The 22,910-nt window shown below is 45.4% G+C and overlaps 1 protein-coding gene across 2 annotated transcripts in view; it reads left to right on the top strand.

Moving 5' to 3' along the window:
* LOC130119319 (polycomb group RING finger protein 3) overlaps window positions 1-22,910 on the top strand; it is a 111,775-nt gene that overhangs the window by 28,902 nt on the left and 59,963 nt on the right. For both annotated transcript variants that reach the window (XM_056287789.1, XM_056287782.1), the window contains exons 2-3: window positions 7,818-7,927; window positions 21,770-21,887. In XM_056287789.1, coding sequence (XP_056143764.1) covers window positions 7,913-7,927; window positions 21,770-21,887 — 133 coding nt within the window. In that variant the 5' untranslated portion in view covers window positions 7,818-7,912. The remainder of the gene's footprint in view (window positions 1-7,817; window positions 7,928-21,769; window positions 21,888-22,910) is intronic.

Genomic DNA, 22,910 nt, shown 5'->3' with positions numbered 1-22,910 from the left:
CCCGCAGACACGGCAGGTGTTTTTAGGGACTCCCAACTAAGCCGGGGGTAACATGGGAATTCGAACCAGAGATCCCCATGTTGGTAGGCAACGGAATAGACCGCTACGCTACCCAGACGCCCTAGCAGATCTTTTTTTAGGAACGGCACAGATGGCATGTTAGTGATGGCCATGGCGTATGACAATGCCTTTACCTAATTGGCTGCTGATAGGTTGTGTCACCCAAAAAGTTAACCAGCCCGCTTCTCTGCTCTGGGCAACAAGGAAATGAGGCAACCATTGTTGGCATTAGACAATGGTTTTCTGGTTTCTGAAAGTGAATAGACTGTTTTCTTAAGTCCCTTGCAGTATGAATGGATGGTTCTTCATTGAGGCGGTGCAAATGTGGGGTTAGTCATTGACATTGTGGGACACATCCTGCTTGACAGGCTTCTGTAGGAGGATGCATCATGGTTTCAGAGTCACAGTGAGTCACAAAAATGTAAAAAGAATATTGGAACACATCTGCACATCATTCTGAGTGTTCACTAGCAGTTCTTATGGAGCTCTTGCCTCCTATGGCTGCCTTGCCTGGGAACACGTTATATAATGCTTTCATTTAGAATACTGTTTAGCAAATTTAGCGTTTTATTAGAAGGGTTGAGATGTTAAGCTATACAGCACATCCAGGGTGGGGAGGCAAAGGCATCTTATAAGCCAGACTCGAATCCAAGATGCTACATCTCACGCCGAGCCCTCATGTTGTGCAGTGTCACCCTATGCATGCTGCACCACCCTACTGCACTGTGAGGTCCTGATTTCCTTGTGCCATATGTGCTTGTATGTACTCCTTTCATGACTTTTGCTAGTGTCATTAAGGCAAATTGCTCTGCATTAAATGTTCTTGGTTTTCTTGGTGATTCTGATTCAGAACAGAAAACAAAGAAGCACGGGTAACCAATAAAATGGCCATCTTCAATTAGAAGTCAGTCATAACTCCAAGGCTGTGAACTTTGTTTTGATGACCAAAGCTTCTGGTAAATCCTCAGTCATCTGTTGCTTTTACTCTCTTACTTGCCAACAAAGGGTTTTTTTTGGTAATGTTTTTGAGACAGTGTAAAAGCAATTGACTGATCCTAAGCCTATTTTTCCAGATGCTCCAATCACAGCTGAGTAACTGCTGCTAGCCACTGTGACCTTGATGTGCTTTCCTGAGCACTGTGTGGCCAAACCGTACTTATTAATAGTGACACAGTGGATCCAGGAATTTCAGAAGATGAGTCTATGGAACATGTGACAGAGACACACGGTATCCCGACTGCATGGATGCCGTAGTTTTTCATCCATTTACAAAAGAAAAAAAAAAGAATTGTTGAAATGTAAGCACGCTGTAATTACTATCACAGCGATGTCTCATGAGGCTCGCAGAACTTGGCAGTTGAGTTCGATTGTAGAAAATTGAAGAATAATTTAATGTTTGATGAATTAGCCAAGCCATTGTAAGGATATTTACTTGATGTCTGGTGCCGTGTCTTACATCCCTTTTACGCGACTGTGCCAAGTTTTGTACAAGTGCAGGCGGCAATTTGGCTGGATTAGTTCCCATACCAGACAAGGAGTAGGCTGCTACTCTTAAAACAGAAATCAGCTTCTCTTTCTTTTCTTTTTCTTTTTTTTGTTGAATTTTCCCCCTTTTTCTCCTCCCGATACATGTGGAGTCGGAACAGAATAGACCACTATGCTACCTGGACGCCCCTAGAAGTCAGCTTTTCAATACTAAATTAGTGATCAGCAGTTATAAACTTACCTGGCATTACTATAGTAGCATTGACTGGTGATGCAACTATCTTCAGCCTCAACTGAAAACTGATCAGGCTTTTCCCTTTTTCGTTTCCAGCGGAATCACTAAGCCTCAGTTTTTCCTCTAGGGAATCCCCACTAAAGAGAGACATTCAAAGTTTATCAAGTAATTGCTATTTCCCCATTGACTGAGCAACAGCTTCAATTCTTTGCAGTCTGTTATTCTGTAAGGCTGGCTATTCAGCTTCTTTTGTGGCAAAATCAAAACACCAACACACTGCTCAGAACTTCTATAGTACTTTTTTTAAAATTTTAAGATAGTTAGCTAGTATGAATGGCTTTCTTTGCATATTTAAAGGGAGATTTTGGTTAATGGTCTTACTGCCATTATTCTTTAAAGGGTTCGTTGCTGTGATGGTCTAACTGCTGTATAAATGCAGCTTCTGTGCTTATAACCCACCCTATCTTTTATAACAGCTTTCACATGACTGTTAGCCTAAGATTATTCTTGATGCAACAGTGAAAGAAGATTTTTTTTTCTCTCTTTTGATTGACAACCTCTGTATTTGGCCTGTGTTGATCCAGCTTTGGTATGCCATCACAAGAAGTTCAAGTTTATTGTCATATGTATTTAAAATACAATGAAATTCTTGTGCGCTGTATCTCTCTGCCTAAACACAAAGGACACAAAGGAAAAAGAACACAAGGACATGCCATGTCAAACAAAAAAATAAATATATATATGTATATAGTATATACACAATTGATAACACAACACTGCTCATCACAGTCTTCATAAATGTTATAATTCAATTATAATTCTGTTATTCTCTTTCAGTGTTGTATTCTGTAAATTGTGTAAACACAACATCCATTGCACATTGTCCATCTTGGGAGAGAGATCCCTCTGTTGCTGTCCCTGAGGTTTCTTCCTAATTTTTCTCCCTGTTAAAGGTTTTTAAAAAAAATTTTTTTTAGTGAGTTGTTCCTTATCCGATGCAAGGGTCTAAGGACATGATGTCGTGTTGCTGTAAAGCCCCTTGAGGCAAATCCATAATTTGTGATATTGGGCTATACAAATAAAATTGACTTGACAACAATGTAAGCTGCATATGGTGCATCAGTTGTACAGCAACCTGACTGCCTGCTGAAAGAAACTATTACTGAGATGGGTGGTGTGTGATTTGACGCTCCGGTAGCATTTTTAGATGGAAGGAGCAAGAACAGAACATGAGTGGGGCAGCTGGTGGTGATGCTTTGGGCTTTCCTTTTGCAGCGAGTGGTGTAAATATTGTGAACTTGTGGTAGTTCCATGCCAATGATTTCAAGAACAAGAAGACATCTGCTACCTCCACTGCCAGAGAAAACAGGAAACTGTCAAAATGACATGGTCACATTTGACTGTGAAAGACATCAAAAGTGTGTTGAGAATAAATTTTACATTAATATATTTTTCTTTACACGAATAGGTTCCGATCCCATCCTCGTTGCCGGTTGTAGAATCTAATTAATTGTGGGTTCCAAGGTTGTAACTGAGATGGGTAAGAATGGCCCAGTGGATGGTCAACAAAGGAAGAAAAAAGCAGTGGAAGTTATTCAAAAACAAGGCAGAGAATTCAGCAGCCGGTCAGTGGTGAGTTTTCATCAGCTGAGTATGTGGGGTGGCATGGCTCAGGAAGTAGAGCAGGTTGTCTATTAATCGGAAGGTCGCTGGTTCAATCCCCGGCTCCTGTGGACATTGTACCGAAGTGTCCTTGAGCAAGACACTGAACCCTTAACTGCTCCTGATGAGCATGTTGACACCTTGCATGGCAGCCTCCACCATCGGTGAATGTGAAACATACATTATAAAGTGGTTGGTAGACTAGAAAAGTGCTCTATAAATGCAGTCCATTTATATATGTGGGTGTCCAATACAAGACAATCCCCACACTGACTTTTTCTGACTATATCAGTGATGACGAACACTATTTAACCACGTCATAAATCACACAGGCTCTCATTTCTGAATCAGTTCAGTTGTCCTGTCCTACATTTTTACTGGTACAGTTTGTAAAGACAGCGAGGATAGCTGATCACATCGGGTGACCCATATCCCAGCAGCAGCCTGTGAGAAATACAGGAGTATGCAAAACATTGACTCTTCTATCCCTTCAGGACAGAGAATCCAAAGAACAACTTCTTGTTTTTCCCAGCACCACTACTTGCACTAGAACAGTAACAGTGGTGTCTTGTGATCAGAGAAACTAGCCCCGATATCAGAGACCTCCAGTTTGATGGTAGCTATAGCCACCTTTCCGATCAGGATGCCCTTGATTGAACAAACCCCCAATCTCAAGGTGCTTGCTTATTGTAACACAGCCAAAAATGACCAAAATGTATTTAGAGTATGGGTGCTAGGGGGCGCCAGGGAAACGGCAAGTGTCGTGTTGCAGTAACATCTGTGTGAAGCTCAATGGCGCGTGCCAGGGCAATAATGGGCAGCAGTGCAGTGCATGTCCTCACAGGCCCCCTCGCTTTTCATCTCTGTAGACTAACTGGGCTAATTTCACAGTCTGATGAGCAGACAGAAGCAGCCTGGCAGATATGGTGTTATCTCTGGACAGTTTACTGAACAGTTTTATGAATCTGTGTGTGTGTGTGTGTGTGTGTGTGTGTGTGTGTGTGTGTGTGTGTGTGTGTGTGTGTGTGCGCACGAGCATGCTTGTGTGAGTTTGTGTGCGCGTGTCCGTGTGTGTTGTCAATATTTGATGATCCTCTTACTGTCTGTAGGTGTCTTTGTGTGTGTGTGTGTGTGTGTGTGTGTGTGTGTGTGTGTGTGTGTGTGTGTGTGTGAGTGAAGAAGACCCAGGTCCTATATCAACCTCCACCCAACCAGCCATCTACTGAGCCCACCATAAGTGGACAACAAAATTCTTGAAAACATTGATCACTTCCCCTACCTCGGCAGCCTTCTCTCCTCAAAAAGCTGAGATCAACTCTGAGGTCAGCCGTTGCCTGAGTTGTGCCAGTGCCGCTTACGCCAGCCTCAAGAAAAGAAGTCTTTGAAGACCAAGCCTTAAAGGTCCAAACAAAACTCCTGGTCTACAGAGCTGTTGTTCTCCCCACCCTGCTGTATGGAGTAGAGTCATGGACCACCTACAACAGGCACCCGAGAGCCCTGGAATAATACCACCAAAGATCCTTACGAAAGATCATGAGGATCAGCTGGAAGGACAGACATACCAACATCAGCATTGTGGAAGAAGCCAATATGTCTAGCATCACCACCACAATAATGCAGCACCAACTCTGATGGACAGGCCATGTCATCCGCATGTCCAACACACCTCTCCCCAAATACTAGATCCTGCACTCTCAGCTGAAGGACGGTCAGTGAGCTCCCAGCAGGGAAAAGATATGTTTCAATAACAATATCAAGACCAGTCTGAAGAAATTCAACATCACGTCGAGCAACTGGGAACACATTGCACTGGATAGGGACTCCTGGTAGAAATCCGTGCAGGAAGGAGCTGCATGCCATGAAATGGAACTCCACTGTGCCGCAGAGAGAAAGCAACGGCACCGCAAGGAGAGAGAGAGAAAAAGGCTCAACCACCACTACCTCCCCCTGTCCATACTGCACCAAGTGTAAGTGGATCGGAGCCACAGCCATCTGAAGACCCACAAGTAGACAACCCAACGGAGAGGACAGTCATACTCCCTTTGAGTGACAGCTGATGATGATGATGATCTGTGTTTGTGTGTGTGTGTATGCAGATCTGTATCTGTAGGCACACATGCTTGTGTGTGTTTATGTACGTGGGGGGGGGTGGTGGACAAAGCGGTGGAAGTTATCTTGGTATTTCATAGCATATCGTGACTTGAGTGGTCAGGTTCCTACGATTTGGCAACGAATTTCTTTTAGATACGGACACGACGAGCTGCCAGCTGGCCAGGATGCAGAACTCATTGTCTTGTGTGGAGGAGGATCACGACTGTTGGAAATGGTGCGCCTCACAACGCCCTTGTTTGAATACGTTAACTGGTGTAATAAAGAAACCTATTGGAAGCACATAATAGTGTCACAACAAGGCAGCTTTGTGGTTAGAAATCCTGGCTTAAGGCCACAAACAGACAAGTATTTTTCCCGCTGAAGTCTTCTTGAGAAAGCCTCGAGAAGAAACCCTGGCCTTCTCCAGGTTTTGCATTTCTTAAGGTGACCTTAAGCTCTGACTTCCCCTCTCTCTTCTAAATTCTATAGAATTTCTTTTCAATAATAAATAAATATATATATAAAAATAAAGTAACACATGTACGCAACTGTTAGTAGTGTTAGTACTTGATTTATGGGGATTCCACTTTTACTGTCTGAGTTCATTTGATTGCTGTTTGAGTCTATCCATCCATCCATTATCCAAAACCGCTTATCCTGCTCTCAGGGTAGCAGGGATGCTGGCGCCTATTCCAACAGGCATTGGGTGGCAGGTGGGGAGACACCCTGGACAGGCTGCCAGTCCATCATACAGGGCCCACACACACACACACACACACACACACACACACACACACACACACACACACACACACACACACACACATTCATACCTAGGGGCAATTTAGTATGTCTGATTCACCTGACCTATGTCTTTGGACTGTGGGACTGTGTCTGAGTACATCAAACAGTAAATCGAAGAGTACTAAGTTATTTGTAGGCCCTAATAATGTGATAGTTAAGTACTTGCTACTGTGTGAGTTCTAAATAAAGAGTTGCTGCTTTTTTTGTGTATATGTAGTGGGGTATCTGTTCAGTTTTACTGTGTGCCTGCATTGTGTCACCTTGTACTAAAATGGGAGTTACGCAGGATCAGTTAGGTAGCAGAACTCCCAGAGCTGGTTGGTATTCAGTGTCATATTCTAGCCCTTCTGTACTGGCTCCAAGTGTGCTTATGAATGGGTTTCAAAGGTTTTATCGTTAAATTTACATTGTAAAGTGGTCTTGCCTCATTCTACATTTCAGGCCTCCTTCACCACCCTCAGATTCTCTGACCAAGCACTACTCACATTTCCTCGGTTCAAACGCTAAAGCTTAACGGTGACCTTGTAAAACTATTCAAAAGCCTTCGCCTCCCCCGGAACTGACCCCATCAGAATCGTTTAAGACCCACTTAAAATTCACTTTTTTGTTTTTTTAGTCTTTGAGACTCTTTGGCATATGTCTGTCTTATAGTCATTGTATTCGTGTACCACTGTACAGCGTTTTGGTCAACATTGGTTGAATTTTTTTTCTCCCCCTTTTTCTCCACAATTATACCTGGCCAATTATCCCACTCTTCCGAGCCGTCCCGGTCGCCGCTCCACCCCTTCTGCCGATCCGGGGAGGGCTGCAGGCTAATACATGTCTCCTCCGATACATGCGGAGTCACCAGCCATTCCTTTTCACCTGACAGTGAGGAGTTTTGCCAGGGGGACGTAGCATGTGGGAGGATCACGCGACTCTCCCCAGTTCCCCCTCCCCCCTGAATAGGCACCCTGACCGACCAGAGGAGGCGCTAGTGCAGTGACCAGAACATGTACCCACATCTGGCTTCCCACCTGCCGACACGGCCAACTGTGTCTGTAGGGATGCCTGGCCAAGCCGGAGGTAACATGGGGATTCAAACCGGTGATCTCCGTGTTGGTAGGCAACGGAAACGACCGCTATGCTACCCAGATACCCCCTTTGGTTGAATTTGAATATTTTTTATAAATGACATCTTCCTTGACTTTACCTGAAGAGCAGTCTCTTTGAGGTTTTGCTGGCTTTGGCAGGTAACCAGCCATTATATGGGGGTCCTTGTCTAAAATTACAACTGATGATGGGCTTATCAAATAGCTTTAGCTGCTGCTGTGTTTTTGTTCTTAGCAGCCATTGGGGTACACCAAAGATGAATCTACTTCCCGCTCTGGACATCTGTATATTCTCACATTCATTTTAAGTGGATCTCCCATGAGTGGATTGTCCATATATAGGTGAGGTGATATTAATTGACCCTGTTTTGTTGTTTTCCCACTCACAGGCTCCAGTGAGAGGCTCTCAATGATGTGGAGCTAACGCCGTCATCTTCAGAACCACAAGAACAGCCGCGGCCGCCCAGCCATCCGCAGTCAACACATGGCGGCACTAGGGGTAAACCAAGTGCAAAACCACAACCACAGTTTGGTTTTTTCATCTGTGCAGGGCTCTCATAGAGTTTGAAAAGATGGCGTAAAAATGAAACATACTCGTACATTTCTTTTCTTTTGGAGATGCAGGAGAACTGGTTCATCTTTTTCTCTGTATTCAGGAAAGACTTTAATGTCAAGCTTGGCTTGGTTAGAGAGAACGCATGCACCATTAGAATCATTTAATAGAGATGTGCTCATATATAGGAGCAACAAGCCTGGTTCCCATCCTTTTTTTCACCACTCAACCAGCCAGAAGTTTAATGTCACCATTTTCAGGGCCCTAATGCAGTTCACTCAAATAAAACATCATTATATTCCAAATAGGTTATTCAGTCGGAAAAAAGTGTTAACATTTAAATTAGTGCTTGGCGATATGGAGAGTATCCTCACAATAATGATTTTACACAATTTCCAAATAATAAGATATCTGCTCAGCTACAAATGCAAAAATACCATATTTAAGAATCCAACTGAGATTCATGTTCAAGTGTTATATAAGTGTAATATCAAACCAAAACTAGTTTTCAAATTATACTCCCTCAAATATTTTAGACCTCATTATGTTTTCCAAACGTACAAATGCAAAAATAAAGAACAACAGACACCTTTATTTTAAACAGATGGCTAGGGCTGCATGGAATGTACATTTTTAATAATAAAGTGAGTAAAGACTCCATTCCAAATCTGCTACACACGCGCCTTACAAACAAAACAATGACGTCATACTGTAGCGACCGGGGAAGGCGGTCGCTCTTGACTGTTTGCGGTTCTACGCTGGGGGAGCGCAATGGCCGATGGGAATGTTAATGTTAGATTTAAAATTGTGTTTTAATGATGTGGTGTTCATGTTATGGTTATTCTTGTGTTGTTGTTTTGGGGTTCGATTCAGACTAAGGGGACCGTTTACTGACTAACTGACTGTAGAACCGTGACTTGACTTGGACTTATGTCGCCACTTGTCACATGGGGGGGCGGGGCTTGTTACGTTGTTATCAGTTGTGGCACAGGAGTTGCGATTAAAAAGAGAGCTCTGCCTCTCGACTCATTTTCCATGCCGGCTCGCCACAATACTTTTCATTTTAGTTGGCAGCCCCCCTACTTAAAACATCTTCCCGCGCATCTGCATGTGATGGTCTGCAGCCCTCCCCGGGTCGGGGTTTGTGTGTGTGTGTGTGTGTGTGTGTGTGGAGTGGTGGCCGGGGCGGCTCAGGGGAGTGGGGTGATTGGCCGGATACAATTTGGGAGAAAAAGTTGAGGGAGAAAAAAAAAAGTAACAGTACACTGATGTCATGGTTCGGTTCACACCACGATTTAGACGACATCATGGTTCTGCAGGGTAGTCCAAAATTGAGGGTCGTCCCGAGCCACCCTCTGTGTGGAGTTTGCGGGTTCTCCCCATGTCTGCGTGGGTTTCCTCCCACAGTCCAAAGACATGTAGGTCGGGTGAATCGGCCGTACTAAATTGTCCCTAGGTGTGAATGTGTTTGCCCTGTGATGGCCTGGCGGCCTGTCCAGGCTGTCTCCTCTCCTGCCGCCCAATGACTGCTGGGATAGGCTCCAGCATCCCTGCGACCCTGAGAGCAGGATAAGCGGTTTGGATAATGGATTGAACGGATATATGGATCTGGTTAAAAACTTAGACAATTGTGATAATATTGTCATATTGTGATGGAATACACGATGAGTGAAAATATTGTGGCCACTTGCACAATATGCTGGTGGTCTTCCATGTGCCACCAAAACAGCGCCGACCCGCCGAGGCATAGACTCTGCAAGACCCCTGAAGGTGTCCTGTGGTATCTGGCACAAAAACATTAGCAGCAGATCCTTCAAATCTTCTAAGTTGCAAGGTGGAGCTGCTGTGGATCGGACTCCAGCAGATCCCACAGATGCTCATTTGGGTTGAGATCTGGAGAATTTGGAAGTCAGGGCAACACCTTGAACTCTTCCTGCTGAAAGAGGCTACTACCATCCTGGAATACCACGTCCATGAGGGGTTGTACCTGGTCTGCAGCGATGTTTAGATACATGGCACGTGTCAAATTGACGTCGACATGAGTGGCCGCACCCAGGTTTTCCCAGCAGAACATTGTCCAGAGCATCACCCTGCCTCCTCCGGCTTGTCGTCTTCCCAGAGTACATCCTGGTGCCATCACTTTCCCAGGTAAACGGCACACATGTGCACAGCCATCCACGTGATCTAAAAGAAAATTAGTCTCATTGGACCAGGGGACCTTCTTCCACTGCTCCAAGGTCCAGTTCCAACGCTCGCGGGCCCATCGTAGGCACTTTTGACAGTGGACAGGAGTCATCATGGGCGTTCTGACCGGTCTGTGGCTATGCATCCCCATATGCAGCAAGATGTGATGTCTGTGTGGTGTGACACATTCTTCCCGTAACCATCATTAAAATGTTCTGTGACTTGTGCCACAGTAGACCTTCTGTGGGTTCGATAGAGATGCAATAGCCTTCGTTGCCCTCACGCATCAATGAGCCTTGGGTGCCCAACACCCTGTTGCCGGTTTGTGTTTTTTTTTACCCTTGCACTAAGTCATAAAAGTTCCCTACTGGATTCTCATAACTAATTATATCCAGCTATTTGTTGCGCATTTGTTTTCTTCAGTTATCACATCTAAAGCACAGTTATGAACAGATCGTTTTCATGGGCAGAAATCTTAAATTTTGTCCAACATCAATAGTAGCATGCAGGTCAGGTGAATTGGTCATACTAAATTGTCCCTAGGTGTGTGTGTGTGTGTGTGTGTGTGTGTGTGTGTGTGTGTGTGTGTGTGTGTGTGTGTGTGTGGGCTCTATGATGATCTGGCAGCCTGTCCATGGCGGTTCCCCGCCTGCTGCCCAATTCAACATTCAAGATTCAAGATTCTTTATTTGTTACGTCTCATTATAAAAGTACAAGAGAGTAAAATTCTTGTGTTTCGGCTCCTCAACACTGCAGCAACAATAACAATAAAATAACAACAGAACAGAGCAAAAAAGCGGCAATAATAATAAATGACTGCTGGGATAGGCGCCAGCATCCCCGCGACCCTGAGAGCAGGATAAGTGGTTTGGATAATGGATAGAATGGATGGATGGATCAATAGTAGCTGAAAATTCATCTGGTAATTTCAGTATTTTACCAACTGACTACAGTTAAAATGTGCGTGTAATTTTCTGGTTTCTGGGCACCCGTGTGCTAATATCCCACCCTGGTTATTTGGCATCGACCATCAGTCATGCACACACACTCAGTAAGTTTCAGTCATTCACACGCACGGGGGTAGTCGCAAATGCTCCCTCTTTCACTTGCACACACGCTCGCTCACTCACTCACTCGATCCTTTGCTTACTTCACTTGCTCACTCGCACATACATTTTGTGCGATGTTGAGTCACGGCTTTCAGCATCCTCTTCCAATATGTGTGGTTTGAAGCATAACTCACCAGAGCTGGATCTTGTGTCATCGCATGCAAACTCTGCCGGTATGTTCTCTCCTTTGCAAGCACAATGTTGAATCAAAACAAAATTCCACACATCTTCGCTCCACTGGGAAAACTGTCCTATAATTCATCTCACTTTGACATATTGCCCTCAATAAATGTATTACCTCACGTAAGGGTCATGTCACTCCAAAATGGCCTCTCAGGTTTGAGTATGTGGCTTTATGAAGATACACTTTTTCTTAAGTGTTGTGTAGCTGCAGCCAGGTAAGATGGACAGTGGCATATTATTTAAAACACCAAATTACCTGAGGCATCCTGGTGGCTCAGCAAGTTGAGGGTGTACCATGTAGGCTGAAACTGATTATGGTGTCCTGGATTCAAATCTAGCCTTGGGATATTTGCTTCATGTCTTCCTCTTCTTTCCTCAGCCTATTTACTGTGTATCTTTACTATTCTCCCCCCCCCCTTTTTTTTCTCTCCAATTACCCCACTCTTCCGAGCCATCCCAGTCGCTGCTGCACCCCCTCTGCCGATCTGGGGAGGGCTGCAGACTACCACATATTTCCTCCAATACATGTGGAGTCGCCAGCCACTTCTTTTCACCTGACAGTGAGGAGTTTTGCCAGGGGGAATGTAACGTGTGGGAGGATCACGTAATTCCCCCCCCACCCCTTTTTCTCCCCAATTGTACCTGGCCAATTACCCCACTCTTCCAAGTCATCCCAGTCGCTGTTCCACTTCCTCTGTCAATCCGGGGAGGGCTGCAGACTACCATATGTCTTCTCTGGTACACGTTGGAGTTGCCAGCCGCTTCTTTTCACCTGACAGTGAGGAGTTTCGCCAGGGGGATGTAGCACGTGGGAGGATCACACTGTTCCCCTCAGTTCCCCCTCCCCCCCGAACAGGCGCCCCAACTGACCAGAGGAGGCGCTAGTCCAGCGACCAGGACACATACCCACATCCAGCTTCCCACTCACAGCAGACAAGGCCAATTGTGTTTGTAGGGACACCTGATCAAGCTGGAGGTAACACAGGGATTCGAACCAGTGATCCCTGTGTTGGCAGGCAACAGAATAGACCTTTTATAATAGCTTTTAATTTGAGTGAAAAATAACAACTGAGCAATTTTGAGTAAGTGTCTTGCCTAAGGACACAAAAGATTCTCAATATGGATGGCTCAGGGAGCTACCACTTGAACCCTGTACCCTGAACGTATTATTTAAAAGGGCCTATAGACTATTGCTAAGAAAGAACATGCCATCTTTCAGTTATAGTAAAGTAACCATCAGATTACTCTGCTGCACTATGGAAAGCATGTAAACCAGTTTTGAGGTTGTGACCTTGCAAGCAAATAGGGCTGGGTGGTACTTTGACTTTTTACGTTATATCGATATATTTTCAAACAAGATATAGGATGAGACAATACCGTTTATATTGGTATAGTTTGATGTTGCGTTAAAATACATAACCCGTTTCTTAACACTAGAATGACCGGGATTTCACTCCTGCCTAAAACAATGGTCTAAACTACCTTAAATGCGCGGTCCAATTGACGGCCGATTTTTAAACTCTATATTCTGTCAAGATAAATACCCAGTTGAGATATTAATGCATTGCACATGTTAGTATGTCTGTTAGGAGACGACTGACACCAAAATTAACATTTTAACAACTATAATACTATTTTCAAACAATTTAATCTTCATAGAGACATGGTCGAACTTCCAATCCCCACTTATCCTGCTTATTTAAAAGGGCCTGTTGTCCTTGGTGTAGCCGGGTGGTAAATCTGTTAAATATGTTAAATGATTTTCCACTTACATTTAGTATAGTTTAACTGTTAATATATGTAATTGTTACACTGTCAAGCCATGTAAAATGTCATTTGATGTATTTAAATTGTGAAGCAGATTGTGAGTATATTTTTATAGTTTTGGTTGTCATTGCATGTTTTGACCAGTAAGTGGCAGTGTTGCGGACTTTTATTATAACTCCGTGCAAGTCATCCAAGTGCATCTTGGGTACTCTTTCTGCAAGTTATCCAAGTGCATCTTGGGTATTCTTTCTTTTTTTTCTTGTGTGAAGCGCCTGAAGATTGCGGTGTGACGGTGCTCTGACTCCGTAGTAAGTAGGGACGCTACTGGAGTTGATGTTCGGTGATTTTGGGCGCGAGCCGTCGACCAATTTTCGCCATTGCAGGCATGACAAGGTAACTGACAGAGTGAGAAGTTGCGCGATCTTCAGGAAGTTCCACATGTCTTTGTTAAACCCTGTTTAACATACATAGTCCATTGCCGTATTTTGCACCGTATGTTGTATTTTGTATTTATTATTTTCCTTTTAAAATCTTTTCTGTTAAACTTGCCACATCTGTGAACATTTATGAGCTGTTTGCTCGAAAGACACAGGAATTTATGCACTCAGTAAAACGATCTGCATTCGAAGGTTCAAACAATGAAATTAAAGCTACAAGAACCCCGGAAGTAATTATGTCCTGTGTGGTATCTAATTCCACGGGCTACATAATTTTGGTACCAGGAGTGGGGTGGTGGAGACCGTAAGGCCATCGGAAGCGTAGGCGCCCTGAGGCGTGAAGGAGCTGATATGCCTAAGCGCGGGGACGCGCTTCCCGAAGAAGGGGGGTAGTGTAACGTGCATGGATAAGTAGACGCGTTGGTCCTTGACTAACGGGTCGGAAACTTTAGTTGACTGGCTAACGTTGTCGCTTGCGGTGCAGGAGATACGGGTTCGCGTCCCGGTTGTGGCGATGGTATCTCAGACTGCCCCCCGAATTCGCTACATTGGTGTCAGAAGTGGGATGGTGGAGACCGTAAGGCCATCGGAAGCGTAGGCGCCCTGAGGCGTCAAGGAGCTGATATGCTTAAGCGCGGGGACGCGCTTCCCGAAGGAGGGGGGTAGTGTAACGTGCATGGATAAGTAGACACGTTGGTCCTTGACTAACGGGTCGGACCCTTTAGTCGACTGGTTAACGTTGTCGCTTGCGGAGCGGGAGACACAGGTTCGCGTCCCGGCCATGGCGACGGTCTCCCAGACTGCCCCCCGAATTCGCTACATTAGGAAGACACTAAACTGCAACTGCAGGCTGTAGAGGGGTAGCGCCTTACCTCAGCAATGGCCCTTCGGCTAGGGACGACGTCCCTACTGATAGATCTGGTCCTCCTGCATGCCTGTATGGTACTTCGCATGGTGTCCAGTCCAGCCAACACATTGGGATAGGAGAAGGGAACTCTGATTTCAAATCCACCTGCTGCCTTGTGGGTTGATGGCTCTTAAGGCAAAGACTAGGAGAAGGTAACTCTGAATTCAAATCCCCGGGCACAGTAAACCCAGCTGTCAGTACCTGGAAAGGGTAAACCATGGTGGCTCCGCTCAGTCAACTTGGCAGCGGTTCCAGCAAAAAGCAAAAAGATTCTTCTGCAGCCGTCTCAGCTACGTTGTACCACCGAACAACAGAAAATCTTGCCAAGGGACACTATAGAGTCGTCATCTAGGGTGCAGCCTCACATGTGAATATGGAGATAGTGAATCATAATGTGTTATAATCAAAAAATGACCGGAACTTATAGAACGACCGTGGGTGGTCATTTTGACCGCCTTGGTTTTTCAACTCTATATTCTGTCAAGATAAATATCCAATTGAGATATTAATGCATTACATATTATAGCAAATTTGGGGGGGGGGCAACTACAGGATCTGCCGCAGCCGGGACGCGAACCTGTATCTCCCGCACCGCGGGAGACATCGCTGACCTCTCGACTAAAGGCTTTGACCCGTTAGTTTCGGCTACCGAGCCTATTCGGTGATCGTTACAATATGTTAGTATGTCTGTTAAGAAACTAACATCAAAATTAATATTTTAACAACTTTAATACTATTGTAACGTACTTACAAAAACGGAGACAGCAGTTGGTTTCTCACACAATTCGGTGTATTAAACCTCTCGTACCGCGCCGAGATAAAACACAGATGCAGCAATGTCTCGTTCCAGAGCAAAACATTAAAGACACACAACAGAGCCAATAGGCACCCAGATGTGGAAGTTTTTATTGGACTTTATTATTTGTAACCCACAGAAGATATTCCACAAGTATGTATCATGATCCATAAACATTTTCGCATTTTTGGATCAATTTTTACATATAGAACAGGTTTTACACATTTGTGGATCGTTTGCTTTGAGTTTGTTGGTCATGTGACATTTGTGACTTCCCTCTTATTTATTTGTGGGGTTTTGTCCCAATTGTACCGCGCGGATCTGTATAAAAAAACGTTGACGCTAGATCCAACGGGGTGTCGGCACGGAAGTAGACGTGATTGGTTGTTGCGTCGGCCAATAGACAGCGCGGAACCTCAAAGCGCACTAACTGCCAGACCGACAGACCGAGCAGTAGTTGGGACGAATTAAGTGAACGTTAGTTAGCTAGCGATAGTAATAGCAATAGCGTTAGGTTTACGGTTACGGTTAGGGTTATAGTACGATCTGGCAATGTTAAGGTCAATTGTAAGCTAGCTAGCTAAATGTTTCAGTGCGCATCGTTTGTTTCAAGTCAGTGCGATTCGAGGTTCTGCGCTGTCTATTTGCCGACGCAACAGCCAATCACGGCTACTTCCGTGCCTACGCCTCGTTGGATCTAGCGTCAACCATACTACAACGGTGGTACTCATGGTGCGTCTGAAACGGCGTCTGTAACCAGACATGTTGGCAATAATTAAAAATCAAATTTAGACTGTTTCTCTGCACTGGAGAACTTTAGATTATTTTTCTAGGACAGAGCAATGAACTTCGTGAAGGAAATGATGCGACCAAAACGGGTCATAAATTGGGACATGACGCGCACGATCACGCGCAAATTACGAGCAGCCATTTTGACCGCTCATGGTCGTTTTAGGTAGATCCTATAACTTTTTTTTTCTAAATTTTTTTCTGATTTTCCCCTTTATTCTCCCAATTTAGCGGCCAATCGATCCCTATTTTAGTTCAAACACCCACCCTCGTACTGCATGCGTTCGCCAACTGCATCTCGGCCGGCAGTCTCGAAGGAGACGCCTCTCACCTTTCGTGACAAGGCGAATCCAGGCCGAACCACTTTTTTTTCCGACACACACAAAGACGCATTTATGTGACGAACACAAGCCGACTCCGCCCCCCTCCCGAAGACAGCGTTGCCAATTATTGCTGCTTCATCGAGTCCGGCCACAGTCGGAGCTGACGAGACCGGGGCGCGAACCCCGGGCCCCAGTGGACAACTGCATCGACACAAAGCCGATGCTTAGACCGCTACACCAGATCCTCTAACCTTTAATCTAATAATTGATCTATAACTAAATTTAAATGCAAATACACGCAATTTTAGTAGAATTCAGGGAGGGGCAGGTCTGTATCTTTTTTTCTCACAGTTATCAAACTTTGAAAATCCAAAACGGTCGTTTTGGAATGCGGTTTGTGTAATGAATGAAAGGTCACGTGTTTAACTTGACCTAATCACGGGTGTACGTGCAGTGCGTGTGACGTATAGAGGAAGTTGGAGAAGCGCATGTTATGAAGGTTGTATGTCGGATGAACGCTAGTAAAAGCTACACAGTTAAGAACCTACGAAGTCGGCTCGTTCTTGAATTATTCTTATGTCAGTAAGACAAGGCGTCTACGGACATTACATGGTGTCAGAATAGTCTGTGTATCTGAACACGAGCGGTCATGACGAAGTTTTATCCGCCGAGTGAATTCAAGTTTGACTGCCCCGTTGAATGGCCGGAGTGGAAACAACGGTTTTCGCGCTTCAGGCTCGCGACAAAGCTGGATAAAGACGACGGGGAGATTCAAGTGAGTTCGCTAATTTATGCAATGGGCAGCGAGGCTGAAAAGATATTCCGCTCTTTTGACTTCGCGGCGGAGGGTGATAAAGTGGACTATGATATCGTACTGGAAAAGTTCGACGACTACTTTATTCCCCGCCGTAACATCATACATGAGAGGGCGTGCTTCTATCAACGTAGCCAGCAGCCAGGAGAGACAGCGGAGATGTACATCCGGACATTGTATGAGCTGTCTGAACACTGTGAGTTTGGGGACAAGAGGGATGAACATATCAGAGATCGTCTGGTAGTGGGCACAAAAGACAAGGTGCTCTCCCGTCAGTTCCAGCTCACAGCGGACCTTACTCTGGTGAAAGTCATTGAACAAGTGCGCCAGGCGGAGGCAATAACAAAGCAGCTCAGCCTCCAAGCTAACCAACCAGAGGCCCAGCTGGCTAACGTCAATGTTGTCCGATGGCGGGACGAACGCCCAAACAAAAAGGGCGGACAGCGTCATGGTGGCAGCAGACCTGCAACCAACAAAGTAGATGAATGCGGGAGGTGCGGCAAGACGCAGCACACCGATGAGCGGAAGTGTCCTGCAACGAACAGTAAGTGCAACAAGTGTCATAAAAAGGGACATTGGGAGCGTGTATGTCACTCTAAAGCGGTGAGAGAAGTCACTGAAGAGGTTAAACAGCTGTACTTTCTGGGAGAAGTTGGCAAAGAGAGCAGTCAGGAAGATTGGACTGTTAGTTTAACAATAAGTGATGTACCAATAACCTTTAAAATTGACACGGGGGCTGACGCTACTGTTATCAACCAAGGGACATTTAAAAAGCTGAAGCCAAACATAAAACTGGGACCTCCTGACACATGCTTCATAAGCCCAGGTGGAAACATCAGCTGCATAGGACAGTTTCAAGCCACAACCAACTACAAGGAGAAACAATACTCCTTTCCAGTGTATGTGATCAAGGGGAGAGGCAGCTGTCTGCTGAGTCGTCCAGAGGCAGTGGAGATGGGTCTAGTGAAGCGGATGAATGAGGTCAGTGGAGTTTTCGGTTCAGGTGGACTGCTGAAAACAGACCCAGTGAAAATAGCTCTGGTGGAGGGTGCCCAGCCATACGCGGTGCATACAGCCAGACGGATACCGCTGCCACTTGTACCACTGGTTAAGAAAGAACTGCAGCGCATGGAAAATGAGGGCATTATTGAAAAAGTGACTCAGCCCACAGAATGGTGCGCCGCTATGGTGCCGGTGCTGAAACCGAACAAGAAAGAGGTTCGCTGCTGCGCTGACCTCAGGAGGCTGAATCGAGCAGTGAAACGTGAGAAATACGTGCTGCCCACTATGGAGGAAATAATGCCAAGGCTCGCAGGGTCAAAGTTCTTCACAACGTTGGATGCAGCAAGTGGGTTTTACCAGATCCCCTTGCATGAAGACAGCAGGGGGCTCACCACTTTCATCACCCCATTTGGGAGGTATGCTTTCTGCCGCCTTCCATTTGGTATAACGAGTGCTCCAGAGATTTTCCAGAGAAAGATGGCGGAAACTCTGACCGGGCTAGAGGGCACAGAGGTGTACATGGATGACATCCTTATACATGGAGAGACTGAGGAAATCCATGACCGGCGCCTAGCAGAGGCGCTGGGGGTCATTGAAACAGCAGGTCTCAAACTGAACCAAGCGAAATGCAAGTTCAAACAGAAACAAGTCCGCTTCCTTGGTCATATCATCAACGAGGCAGGCATCAGACCTGACCCGGACAAAGTGGCCGGAATAGAGAACTTTCCTCAGCCCCAGAACGTGACGGAACTCAAGAGGTTCCTCGGGATGGTGAACTATTTGGCAAAATACGTCCCAGAGCTGTCCACTGTAGGTCAGCCGCTTTATGGACTGCTTAAAGCAACGACAGAGTGGCTGTGGGGACCTGCACAGAACACAGCATTCCAAGACCTTAAAGCAGCACTCGCCACCGCCCCGGTACTCACCTTTTATGACGTCCAAGGCTACGGTGGTGTCAGCAGATGCCAGCAGCTACGGGCTGGGAGGCGTTCTGCTCCAGCAGCACGGGGAACACTGGAAGCCCGTGGCCTACTGCTCCCGACGGCTGAGTGACGCAGAGACAAGGTACGCACAGATCGAGAAAGAGTGCTTAGCCAGCGTCTGGGCATGTGAAAGGTTCGAGAAGTACTTGTTTGGGCTTGACAATTTCAGACTTGTCACCGATCATAAACCACTAGTGCCTCTCATGAACAGCAAAGACTTGGATAATGTGCCCATTAGGTGCCAGAGACTGTTAATGAGGCTGATGCGTTTCAATGCAGTGGCTGAATACGCACCAGGCAAAACTTTAGCTGTGGCTGATGCACTCTCCAGAGGCCCAGAGCAGTGCTACGGAGATGGTGCTTCTCATGATGATGTTGCAGCGCACATGGATGCCATCGTGTGCCAGGTGCCTGCCACACCTCAAAGGATGCAGGAGATAAAACAGAGCACGGATGGGGATCTGCAGCTCCAGACAGTGTTGGGCTTCATCAGACACGGCTGGCCTGAGAATGTCGATAAAGTGCCGGAGACAGTCAGAGACTTTTATCAGGTGAGAGGGGAGTTATCTGAGGTAGATGGTTTAGTCATCAGAGGCAGTCATATCGTCATTCCCACAGAGATGAGGGAGGTGATCTTAGACAGAATACACGACGGGCACCAGGGGATAGTTAAGTGCAGAGAGAGAGCTAGCCAGTCAGTGTGGTGGCCCAAAATGACAGAGCACATTACAACAAAGATACAGCAATGTCAATTCTGCAGAGAACACAAGAACACACAGAGAAAAGAGCCTTTAATGTCAAGTGAGCTCCCATCCAGACCATGGCAGAAAGTTGGCATAGACCTGTGCGAGTACAAAAAGCAAAACTACTTGATAGTGTCTGACTATTATTCCAGGTTTTTGGAGATCCTAAATCTACCAACAACTACTAGCAGTCAGGTTGTAGCTAGGCTGAAGGCTACATTTGCACGTTTTGGTATCCCTGAAATTGTAGTTAGTGATAATGGGCCACAGCTAGTTTCAGAAGAGATGAGGAGGTTCAGTGAGGATTATGATTTCATCCATGTGACTTCAAGCCCACATTACCCCCAGAGTAATGGACAGGCAGAGAGGGCTGTTCAGATAGCCAAAAGCATATTAAGGCAGGAAGACCCTCTCCTCGCCCTGTTGACATACAGAGCTACACCCTCTTCTTCCACTGGAGCCAGTCCAGCGGAATTGCTCATGGGTAGGAGACTCAGAACCACCTTACCCACATTGCAGCATAACCTGAAACCGGCCTGGCCTAAAGAGGAACTGATCAAAACCGCTGACGCCGCAGCCAAATCGAGGCAGGCTTTCTACTACAACCGCAGGAACGGCGTGCGGACACTGCGCCCACTGAACTCGGGTGACGCAGTACTCACCAAACTTGATGGACAGAAAACATGGACAAAGCCAGCAGTTGTTCACAGTCAGAGCTCCACTCCCAGATCCTACATAGTGGAGACAGCTCAAGGTGAACATTACAGAAGGAACAGGCGCCACCTGTTGGCCACACCTAAAACACTCACCTTTGTCAGCAGGGATCCTGACCATGTCACTCCAGGGGAGAGTGGAAACACGGATGAGTCCCGAGCAGCAGAAATGCCAACTTCCACACCATATGTTACTCGCTCTGGCAGGGTGAGCAAGCCTGCAATCCGGCTGGATTTGTGAGGCGTATGGACTTGTGTACTGTGGGAGATTTTTTATTTTTTTGTGAAAAGGGGGGTGATATACAGGTTAAAATTGTTGGCAGTAAATGTTCAGAGAAATGTTTAGAAAATAATCTTAGAGGGGGAGATGTAATGAATGAAAGGTCACGTGTTTAACTTGACCTAATCACGGGTGTACGTGCAGTGCGTGTGACGTATAGAGGAAGTTGGAGAAGCGCATGTTATGAAGGTTGTATGTCGGATGAACGCTAGTAAAAGCTACACAGTTAAGAACCTACGAAGTCGGCTCGTTCTTGAATTATTCTTATGTCAGTAAGACAAGGCGTCTACGGACATTACAGTTTGCATTCTCAGAGATAGGCCTATTTTTATTTAGTATTTATTTTGGATATTTTTTCATTTACATGTTGATATACCGTGCAGCTGTACATTTTAAACAGGGAGGGAAACCCCGTCTCTGCATTTTATTTAGATCTGTTTAAATAAAAGTGCTTGTGACATTCACATGTGGCAACTGAACATTCAGCCCACTTCGCAGAAAATACCGAGATATACATTGTATCGCCATTCAGCCTAAAAATACCGAGATATACATTGTATCGCCATTCAGCCTAAAAATACCGAGATATACATTGTATCGCCATTCAGCCTAAAAATACCGAGATATACATTTTGGTCCATTTCGCCCAACCCTACAAGCAAATGTAAGACACCTTAGCTCACTGTGCTGTTGATTTGCCATGTGTCCAGTGTTTTGTACCTTTTAAACAGTCACATATTTTTGTCGTTTCACCCCAGAACCCCGACATGCTGACCAGGAAGATAAAGCTGTGGGACATCAACGCCCACATCACCTGTCGCCTGTGTGAGGGTTACCTGATAGATGCCACCACCGTCACTGAGTGCTTACACACCTGTGAGTACTTGCCGATAGTGAAGATAACACTTGTCCTCTCTCTCTCTCTCTCTCTCTCTCTCTCTCTCTCTCTGTCTCTCTCTCTCTCTCTCTCTCTCTCTCTCTCTCTCTCTCTCTCTCTCTCGTTGGCTTTCTTTTATTTATCTTTGTTTCTCACATCCTCCTGCTCTTTTTCTCTGCTTTATCTTGTTTTATGTATTTCTTCCTTCTTTCTCTTTTTTTCTTCCTCTATTCATCATTTAACACACACACTAACACTAATTGGTATTCTGCCATTCACAGTGCATTTCAACCCCTATGGAGGTTTTTTGAGCTGAAGACAAGACTGCATGTCTTCTGTCAGACAAAGCCTATCATTACTGGATTTAGTTTCAACTCTGGTTAAGATAACTTCACCAAACCGCTTTCGGTGAAAAAATATTTCAAGGTTGTCTGACGTCGGCAGGTCAGACATTACAAACTGTTTGAGGTACATCTTGGTGCTGCTGGTTTTAGACCGCCCTCTCTCACTTCCACCACGCAAAACAAAAGTAGAAATCACTCCTTTTGTAGTCAAGAATCATAGCAACATGATTTTTACACTTATATTAGCATTTTTCATTTATGAAAAGCAAAATTACATGAGTTGAATTTCAATGGAGCCTGGCAGCGTCTGTGTGGGCAGGCCACAGTGTATCATCGACATTCACAGCTTAACAGGAAGCATGATTTTGATAAACTATACTTTGCAAAGTAATTTACAGACAGAATTTTTATTATGTCACAGTGAGAGCAAGAACCGGACCCAAACAGTGGGGATTCCCCAGCCTTGCTTTATCCCCATACAGTGGGGATAAAGCAAAGCTTTAATGAACCACAGTACTTTATATAAACTGAAGAACTTGGTAGCTCAGCACAGACAAACACCATTAATACAAAACGCTATAATTAACCCCTGAGCCAGGGCAACCAGGGGGGATATATGTATACCTGCTGGAAAGCTAATCAAGGAAATGGGGAGCAGGTGAGCAGGGCAGGGTAGGA

This window comes from Lampris incognitus, chromosome 1 (assembly GCF_029633865.1).
Source record: "Lampris incognitus isolate fLamInc1 chromosome 1, fLamInc1.hap2, whole genome shotgun sequence".
Classification (NCBI taxonomy): domain Eukaryota; kingdom Metazoa; phylum Chordata; class Actinopteri; order Lampriformes; family Lampridae; genus Lampris; species Lampris incognitus.
This window is presented reverse-complemented; position numbering and strand designations above follow the sequence as displayed.